Source organism: Arachis stenosperma, chromosome 8, assembly GCF_014773155.1.
Source record: "Arachis stenosperma cultivar V10309 chromosome 8, arast.V10309.gnm1.PFL2, whole genome shotgun sequence".
Classification (NCBI taxonomy): domain Eukaryota; kingdom Viridiplantae; phylum Streptophyta; class Magnoliopsida; order Fabales; family Fabaceae; genus Arachis; species Arachis stenosperma.
The window spans coordinates 49,879,324-49,889,526 of NC_080384.1; the positions used below are offsets into that span (position 1 = coordinate 49,879,324).

Consider the following 10,203-nt stretch of genomic DNA (forward strand, 5'->3'; position numbering starts at 1 on the left):
GAAAAAAATAAAGACAAAGCAGAATGAAATTCTTTTGAATAAAAAAATAAAAACAAAAATAAGAAACAATAAAGAGATAGGCAAAGTAATACCTAATTATGTGACTGATAAAGAGAAGAATCGATTTTCGAAAATTGTAACAAGAACAAGCAGTAATTGGCTACACAAAAAAAGCTAATAAAAAATCAAAAGAAGATAAGAAGATACAAAATTAGAAGAGAGAAGAACCTAAAAAAAATCAAGAAAAGAATCAAAAAGAAAAAAGAAGAAGAAGAAAGAGAGACAGAAACATAGAGCAAGAAGAAGATATTACTGTGAAAGAAGAGGAAGAATAGATCGAAGTAGAAGACGGCGACAGAAATAGCAAGAAGAAGATGAAGAATGAAAAGAGAGAGCAAGAAGAAGAGAGAGTACCAGTAAACAATGATGAAGAAAAAGTTAAGGTTAGGGTTTTTCACAAGATAATATAAGGGGTAATAGTGGAATAATGAAAAATAACCATGGACAAAAAAGAGAAAAAATTTTATTAAAAATTTCGTGTCCATCAGTGTCCTTTGTTTAGAAGTGGATACAAAAAAAAAAGTGTCCCATAGACACTGTGTCCAGTGTCCATGTCTCTCTGTTCAGACACATTTTACATATGTATTGTCCATGTCTCTGTGTCATGTCCATAGAAACAAATGCAACCATAGAGATTTGCTGTCATCTATAAGCGGAATTAAGTTAGAGAATATATATTTTTAATTTAAATAAAAGAAAAAATAGATAGGTCTCTAACATTTTAAATTTTTGACAAATACATCTCTGACAAAATTTAAATACAAAAAGATCCATAACTTTTATAAACGGAAGACAATTTCATCTTTCTGTTCATTTGCCTCTCACAAATCAAATGGAACTAGTTGACAGAGTTGTAACAGTGTTCAGGTGTCCATTATGGTACTATGCTAGAAAGAAGCTAAAGTTTACATGACAAAAAAAGTTCAAACAGAAAAATGACTTCGTTGTGAATGTTAGCCCTAATGAAATTTAAATTGAGTTTTCTGAAGCAAACGTATGCTGTAATTTTATTAGGGCTAACATTCACAATGACGTCATTTTTATGTTTGAAAACTTTTTTATCTTACAAATTTTAGCCTCTTTTTAGCGTGACACTGTAACGAACACCTGAATACTGTTTAAACAATGTCAATCAATTTCATTTTATTTGTGAGAGACAAATGGATAAAAGAATAAAATTGTTCTCCATTTATAAAAATAAAAAAAATTTTGTATTTAAAATTCATTATAAATATATTTATAAAAAACTTAAAAGGTCAAATTTGGCTAAAATTTTTATATATGAATAATTTGAATGTGAAATACTAAAATATTTGATATTTTAGTATTCTACATGGTTGTGGTGATAGTACAAAACGTTATTTGACGTTTTGTAATAAAAATATTTTTTAATTATGAAAGAACAAAATATCACTGATGTTTTGTAATAAAAAATATTATTTTAATTACTAAAACACAAAACGTCGTTGACATTTTGTTAAAAAATATTATTTTAATTGAAAAAATACAAATTGTTACTAATGTTTTGTAAATGGCCATAATAGTGTTTAACACCCAGTTTGATTTATCATAAAGGATTTTACCCATACTAATACAATGTTAAAAAGAAAAAGTTCGTCAAATTTTTCCTAAATAGAAAAGCCCTTGCGTGGTCCTTTACTCCAAAATAACATGATTCGATTCCAAAAGAATAAAGGAAAATGTTTATTCATGCCATGACCATGAAGAAGAAGAAACAAACATCACACACAAGCAAAGTCAAGAAGCAACAGACAAAGCCTACCCAAACCAAATAATAAGCAACAATCAATTAAGCCTTAATCATTATCAATTAACCACTAACAATCCGAAACTAACACACCAAATAAAAAAAAGGTTAAACCACTTCGCAGTTGAGTCTCCACCATTTCCTTCCCTGTATCCTCGCACACCTCACCCCACCCCCCTCACCCACTTCCACCATCGCCACCACTACTCGGAGGATACTTTCGCCACCGCCAACCACCATCACCACTACCAGATCCTTCTCGCGCTGAATTTGATTTCGAATTTTGAATTCTTTTCGCGATGAACGATTTCGATGGTCTCTTAGCTACCGATTTCGGGTTCAAACCCCAAGGTAAATCGGCTCCGATGGCCGCAGCTAAAGGATCCTCCAATTTCGCAACCGCCAGTTCTTCACTCAACTTCGATTTAGGTTCCAAGCCACCTCGAACCTCCAATTCCTTCTCCGGCGGCACCGATTCCCTTTTCTCCGACCACAAGACTCAAGATTCCGGCGGCTTCGGCGACATATTCGGAGGCTCCGCCAGGTTCGCCGATAAATCGGACGGGCGAGGAACCTCCGACGCGGCGTTCAACCTAGACTCTATGTTCTCCAGCTCCAGGTCCGTGAATTTGCCGCCGGTTTACGACAAGCCGGTGTATGACGACGACATTTTCGACGGCGTACCTGGCCTGAAGAGCACGACGTCATCGTCGAAGGCTGCATATGAGGACGTTTTCGCTGGTGCCAGCGGAGGGAGTGGAAGCGGTGGCAGCGCATTCGATGATCTGCTCGGAGGATTCGGAAAGGCGGAGCAAGATTCGAAGAGCTCCAGTGGGAGTAGATTGGAGAAGGAGGATAAAGGTGTGGCAGATTTTGATGAATTGTTACCTGGATTTGGAAGCAGTAAGAGTTCTAATGATGGGTATGGTTTTTTGACCTTGTTTTCATGCATCGTTCGAATATTGAAAAGCTTTTTTCTACTTGATTAGTTGATGTGCTAGTGTGCATTTTTTAACATATGAACTTGTGGATGATGGTGTAGTGACTAGTGACTAGTGACTAGTGAGACATGAGGTTTAGTGACCTGTGGGAGAGAAAAATGCCTATTCAAGTGTTCGGAATTAACATGTGAGGCTGTGATACTATAGTAAACTGGCAAGATGAGTGAAATATGCTGAGAATTAATGTGCAATTGACTGAGCACTAGTAGTGTCTCCTTTCCAGAAAAAGTGCCAGAGAAGTTTCAGGGAGTTTTGATTCTCCTATGTTCAAATGTATTTAGATGAGTGAACAGACCTTTCCATTGGTAAGGGTTTAAAAGCTTCGGACTAGTTAGTGACATGTCATTTTAGAATAACAATGAGATGAATTTTTTCAGTGGTTTAATTTTGTGTGGCACTCTTGAAGTGTATAATTATAGGTGGAAAGTGGAAACCTTGAGTGATACTGGAAACTTTTTATACATGGGATTATGAAAGCATGGGTATTTAAGCTCAATGTTTTTGTTTTGTGTTCAAGGGCTTATCCTTTCAGTTGTAGTAACTTTTGAGATAGAATGTATTGATTTTTCTTTGCTATGCAATGCATTTTATCTAGGAATCAGATGATGATCATTTTATTTTCGTTGTTACTGACATACTTGAAGAGTTTGACAAATGCATTTTCTTTGTTCAGGGTCTTATGAAGATTTTTGTTGCTATATATCTTAATTGATTAGTACTTAAAAAACCCTAGGGAATGAAAGTAGAAAATATAGAGAGATGAAGCAATCCCTTATTCTTTCATATTGGTTAATGTCTTCATAATCACATGGTTTGATTCACAGGTCCACTCCCGATGTTGGTTTGTCATCAGAACCTACAATCAATGCATCTAAAACAGCTCCCACTGCTACAGAAGACCCATTCAATGTATTTGAATCAGCTTCTAGTCCAGTGGATTCTACATCAGGCCACTTTACTGACCCGTTGGAAGAAATTAGTAAACCTAGCAGTTCAAGAAGTACAAAAAATGATAGGTCATCGAATTCAAATGGTGTAGTTTATGATGATATTGATCCCTTTGATGGACTTGGACAATCTGTGCCAGCATTCTCATCAGAGAGAAGTAACAGGAAGGGTAGCAGTTCCCCACCCCAAAGGTCAAATGCAAGCACTGGTTGGACTAGAGACAAAGAATCAGTTGAGAAATCATATATTAGGAGCCCTGAGAGACACTCACAAAACAAGATGCATGCTGAACAGGAGAATGAGTTTCATCAAGCTCCATTTGAAGTTCCTACATACTCATCTAATTCTAATAAACCAGCACGCCACAGGTCTACGTCTCCTCCATATGATAATGGTGGTTTTAGACAGACTAATATTCAGGCAGATATGCCTCCAACATATGAAGAAAATTTGGAATCTAGTGATGATATATGGCTAACAGTATCAGAGGTTCCCCTTTTTACTCAACCAACTGCTGCTCCGCCACCTTCAAGACCACCTCCTCCACGTCCAGTACATATCCACAAGTCAGGAACAGGTTCATCTACTTCTACTACCAATGCCAGAAAGGATAGTCAATTTTCGTCATTTCCGAGTTCCGCTCGATTTTCTCAGGTTCCTCAATCTGCTCCTGCTGCAGCAAAGTTATCCTCTACATCTCCGTTTGATGAACTAGAAGATTTTGCCATGGGCAGAAATCATGTTAATGACGAAGACCTTGGAAATGGTTTTCCTGATGAAGAAATAGAAATGAACTCTGCTGCTGCAGCTATGAAGGAGGCTATGGACAAAGCCCAAGCTAAATTTAGGCATGCAAAAGAAGTTAGGGAGAGAGAAAGTACAAAGGCTGCTAGAAGCAGAGAAACTGTGCAAATGGAAAAGGATGACAGAGCTATACTAGAAGAGAGAGAGAGGCAGGAAAGGTTAGACCTTGAGCGACAGCAGAAGGAAAGGGAGGAGAAAGAAAAAGAAAGACAGCGACTTGAGAGGGAGAGAGAAAGAGAAATGGCAAGACAAGCTGTTGAAAGAGCTACTAGAGAAGCCCGTGAAAGGGCTGCTATTGAAGCTCGCCAAAGGGCTGAGAGGGCAGCTGTTGGGAAAGCCAATGCTGAAGCTCGAGAACGCGCAGGAAGGGCTGCAGTTCAGAGAGCACAAGCTGAAGCCCGTGAAAGGGCTGCTGCTGAGGCAAAGGGAAGGGCTGAAAAGGCTGCAGCTGAGGCAAGGGAAAGAGCTGAAAAGGCTGCAGCTGAGGCAAGGGAAAGGGCTGAAAAGGAGGCTAGGGACAAGGCTGCACGGGAAAAAGCTGCAGCTGAGGCACGTGTTAAAGCAGAACGTGCTGCAGTAGAAAGAGCTGCTGCTGAGGCTCGGGAAAGGGCTGCTGCAGAAGCTCGAGAAAGAGCTGCAGCTGCTGCAAGGATGAAGCAACAAAATAACGAAAATGATCTTGAATCATTCTTCAGCATGGGTTCACGAGCCAGCAGTGTGCCAAGGCCTCCTAGGACTAGCTCTTCAGTAAGTACCACGTTGTTAAACATTGTTTATTTAGACTAATATACAGTGGCAAATGCCTGGTTGGGTTGTGTTGTCTCTTCCCATCATGATAACTAAATCCCAAAAGTTTGAAGTCATAGTAGTGATACTTTTTTCGGATCAACATAAGAATATGATTAAGATTTAAGATGAAGAGATGAACAAAGATCGAACAGATTCTCCTTACATCACGAGAATAAAATATAAAAAAGAAAAAAAGCTATACATAATGATAAAATCAAATTTGTAAATGTTGCTAGTTATATTGTTTGGGTTGAGTACTATTTAAAGTTCAAAAATTATTTTCCTGTTAAGCAAAACAAAATGTAAGTGTATTGTCATTCACTTTAATGCTAGCATGAAACTATTGCAAATTTCTCTGTTTAATTTTCTGTACTTGTTTGTTTCCAGGACTCTGTATTTGATGCCCAATTTCAGTCAGATGTAACTAGGAAATCAACTAGTGTATCTTCAAGCATGAAGAAAGCATCATCGGTTAATATTGTTGATGATCTTTCCTCCATTTTTGGAAGTAGGTTTGCATGTTCAATATATTTTCCTAGTGATGCAATGATTAATTATCTTGTTTTCTGCTTACTTGGCTCTTTTTGTCCCCGTTCTTTTATTGTTTAAAGCTGCTCCATCATCAGGAGAATTTCAGGAAGTTGAAGGAGAAAGTGAAGACAGAAGAAGAGCCAGGATGGAACGCCACCAGAGGGCACAGGAGCGTGCGGTATGTATTAGTGCATTTTTGCCACTTAATTTGATTTCTTTGGTGTCTTGTTACAAATAATAGTGAAGATCGTGCTCTTTAAACTTGACTTAAAGCAGAAGTTTGTGCATTCTTTAAAAATGAAGTCTTACTATTTCTCTCTCTGCCCTAGCTTGTCAACCTATGACCGTTTGTTTTGTACCAGGCAAAAGCATTGGCTGAGAAGAACCAACGGGATCTACAAACTCAAAGAGAGCAAGCTGAGAGACACGTGAGTTGTCTATATTTATAGATTTATAAATTGGAGAGGGGAGGAGAATATGCTCATATAGATGCATTCCCTTTGTCTATCTTTTCTTTTGGGTTGGGGGGAAGGGGCTTGTCATCACTCCTTTCTTGGCTTTTTTTTATATTATCTGATGCAGGTGTTCTTTTTCTGTTTTAATATTGTAGTGTGTTCTTATTTAAGATTTGTCTTATTAGTTTTCCATTAATTTGCATTTGTTTATGGCTTTATGCCATGTTTTATTGTTTTTCTTTTTTCATTGAACTTTACCTTTCCGAATTCAGAGGCTTGCAGAGACACTGGATTTTGAAATTAAGCGCTGGGCTGCAGGAAAGGAGGGGAACTTGCGTGCTTTGCTCTCCACCTTACAATATGTATGTACTTTGTTGACGTAGTTTGGTAATATCTGAATTTTCTGTATTCCAGATCTATAGTGGCCATGAGTATAATGACTTGGATTATCTATTTATCTTCCATAATTTTATTTATGACTAGTGTATATTTAACATGTTCTGCAAAATCGTACATGTATCACTGGGATTTTGTGGCCATAGTTTATTTTATTTTGATACAAATGCATAATTAACATCTGGAAAATGATACATGTATCCCAAAAATGTTGAGGCCATATTTTATATTAGTTTTTTTATTGATAACAAGTGCATAATTAACATGTTCTACCAAATCATATTTTTCGTCATGAATCTTGAACCAGTCAAATGGGTCCTTTAGCTTAGTTTATATTGCTTTTCTGGTATTTATTTTTCGGTATAATTTTTTATATTTATGTTGACTAGATTCTTTATCAATGATGATCAGGTGCTGTGGCCTGAATGTGGTTGGCAACCAGTTTCTTTGACTGATTTAATTACAGGCGCTGCTGTTAAAAAGGCTTATAGGAAAGCTACACTGTGCATTCATCCTGATAAAGTGCAACAGAAGGGTGCCACACTTCAACAGAAATATATTGCCGAGAAGGTGTTTGATCTGTTAAAGGTATTTCAGGCTCTTCTATGCAAATTTTTTATGCTCTTTAATCAATTCTTTATAATGAAAGTAGTAGTTGAAAATGACAATCAAGTTAGATTGGAGCGTGGTTATCAAATCGCAATTCACATCAGGAATTGTTGCGCAAATTGTGAAAATAATTGATAAAATTGCCAATATAGAGACATCACAAGTCACATTTAAGAACGTAAACAGTCATCATCACCAAGAAACTCTTAAATATAATAAAATCTCAATTCTAGTACTAGTAACTAACAAATAACAAGAAGAGACTAAGAGATACTTGGAGACAAAGAAAGAAGGGAAAGAGACACAATAGTGGCAGTGTTGGGGTTACTGGTGTCTTTAATTTTTTGTTTGTTTTGGGGGTTCGTGTCTTTGGGCTAGGAGAATTGCTGAGTTGTTTAAAAATTACAATAGAAAAAATACAATTGTTAATATATGTCATACGGAATTGGTAGGCAAGCTTGTCTCCTTTTTGATAGTCTCAAGTTCGAATCTGCTGGTGACAGAGTGGCCCATTGGATTCACAAACTTCAAAATATTCTAAATCAAATTCATAACACCTTGTCATATTAGGTGGAATCGACTAATTGTTCATACAAATTGCATGATGTCATAGCGCATTTAAACCATTAACATGTAAATTTCTAATAGTTTGCACTTCACAACTTTTACCCCTTTTTTTTAATAAATTTTACGAGGTTTCTTGCTACGTCTGGTGGATAAAGGACTATCTTTTATCTGCTATTTTCAATTTTTTTTTTCTTTTAAAAGAAAAAAATTGACATGAGCGTTCTGGTATATTATTTCTCTTTTCCCAAGTCTAGAATGCTGTGGTGCCTTCAATTTTTCCCCTGCCCCTGAATACTTGAAATATTTTAACAGGAAGCATGGAATAAGTTCAATTCAGAGGAGCTTTTCTAATAACATCTTTATTAGAAAAGGACCACAAACCTAGTAGTTTGCATTGCTCATCAACCTAGTCTGTTGAGAAAGGACCACAAACCCTGCTTCAGCTGTGCCCTTCCCTATTGCATGTTGTTTCAATTCTGAGCTGCTGTATTGCATTGCATTGATGGAGAAACATTGCTTTCCTTGCATAGCCTCAAGAAGCCCCAATGTTTTCACAGGAAAATGGTTAAGTCTTTGGTGCCATGGACATTCTTCCTCGGGGGCATGTTTTGTTTGTGTAAAATATTTTTCTTTCTTTCTTCTTTTTCTTATTAGGCATCTCTGTCAATTTAATTCATTATTTCTATCAAACTGAGCTCATGAGTCTCTCTCTCTCTCTCTCTCTCTCTCTCTCTCTCTCTCTCTCTCTCTCTCTCTCTCTCACTCACATAACTTGTTATATAGTGATCTACTGAATACATGTTATACCATCGTGTGGATTGATATCAGAATGTGCAAATGCATTACAGTCATACAGTGTATTATGATTGAGTTGAAAAATGTCAATTGATCTTTTGCATAAAACATTACCATTCATTGAGCGTGTTCTAGAGTGTTCTTTGTCGTTTGGACGTGGTTTGAACTCTGATGACTCAATTACCTTTGGATTATGGAATGGCTAATATTGTTTTATTTTCATTAGATCTGAAATTGTCTTCTTTCTTCTTTCATTTTTTGGGAAACTAAAATTGAATTGTTTTTCTAATGCATTGTTTGGACGTTGAAAAGAAGGTAGGGAATGTGAAAAATGATCCTTTATCTTTTCTATTGACTCAAACCGAGGAAAAATGAGGGGCGTGTCCATTCTGCAACTCCCTTTAATCCTTGCTATGGGGCAAGGTTATTCGAACTTTATACCAGGTTTCTTTTAATTTTCTGGTTGTGTTAAATGTTTCCCTCCTAGCATTACTTTTGTCATTTGTGGTTGTTTAGAGCATGCTGCATGCCTGTATATTATATAAGTCAGAACGAACAAGCCAATTCGACTTGCTCTTAGTATATATTAACCGGTATTAATCAATTGGCTTGGTCACTTCTCAGTTCTCAGTGCATGTTTTGATTGGCATAGGAAGTTACTTAATCAATTATGTGCATCTTTGATGATGATGGGTTTTTCGGTCAGTCAGAATTTCGTAATTGATCATGAATAAGTTATAGGGTGTTTATAAGACATTTATTTTATTTGTCTGCTCTTTGAATTTAAATTTCAATCTCCTTTACATTTACAAAATAGGAAATTTATTAGTCTTGAAGATAACTTCAAAGTTGACAGCAATGATCCTAGTAGCAATTTGGGTGGGAATTGAGCCAAGTTAAGCCAAGCTCGGGTTCAGCTTACGACTCAACACATTAATAGTCGAGTCCATTTCTAGAGTTTAAGAGGTGAATAGTCGAGTCCATTTCTAGAGTTTAGGAGGTGAATATGGATTCGATCGGAACAAATATGGCCAAAATTTTAATTCGACGTGTATTAAAATCATTTGATATGTATTAACATTTACGTTTTTTAATCTTGGATTTGATTCACACATTTGTGAATCGAGTCAGATATGGTATTGAATATATCTCCAAAAAACAACATTTTTTTTAAAAGCTCATTTTTACTAAAAAATACTAATAGTTTTTTTTCACTCTTTTAAACAGGTTTACTCTAAAAATATTATTAAACATATTTTTTTAAAATAATAAAAATTAAATAATACAACATATATGATAATTATAAGTTGAAATAAAATATAAAATGAATACTTACTTATTTCCTTTTTGTGGATCCATGGATATGTAAATATATACTTAAAATCCGTAATCTGATTCTACTAGTGTGCAGATTGGTATGATTAGATTTGATCCGATAATATTGCGGATCAGATTAATATTTGCAATTTTCAAATTGAAT

At 36.0% G+C, this 10,203-nt stretch overlaps 1 protein-coding gene across 1 annotated transcript; it reads left to right on the top strand.

Annotated features, from left to right (window-relative positions):
• The first annotated feature begins 1,889 nt into the window (after positions 1-1,889).
• On the top strand, positions 1,890-9,781 carry LOC130944212 (auxilin-related protein 2-like). Its single transcript, XM_057872422.1, has 8 exons — positions 1,890-2,750; positions 3,654-5,328; positions 5,758-5,878; positions 5,982-6,079; positions 6,264-6,329; positions 6,629-6,718; positions 7,164-7,340; positions 8,241-9,781. The coding sequence occupies exons 1-8, from the start codon at positions 2,128-2,130 to the stop codon at positions 8,277-8,279; spliced, it is 2,889 nt and encodes a 962-aa protein (XP_057728405.1). The 5' UTR covers positions 1,890-2,127; the 3' UTR covers positions 8,280-9,781.
• The last annotated feature ends 422 nt before the right edge of the window (positions 9,782-10,203 follow it).

Coding starts and splice junctions, on each gene's coding strand:
- LOC130944212 (XM_057872422.1), top strand. CDS start 2,128: ATGAACGATTTCGATGGTCTCTTAGCTACCGATTTCGGGTTCAAACCC. Junction 6,080..6,263: donor AGAGGGCACAGGAGCGTGCG/GTATGTATTAGT, acceptor GTTTTGTACCAG/GCAAAAGCATTGGCTGAGAA. Junction 6,330..6,628: donor GAGAGCAAGCTGAGAGACAC/GTGAGTTGTCTA, acceptor TTCCGAATTCAG/AGGCTTGCAGAGACACTGGA.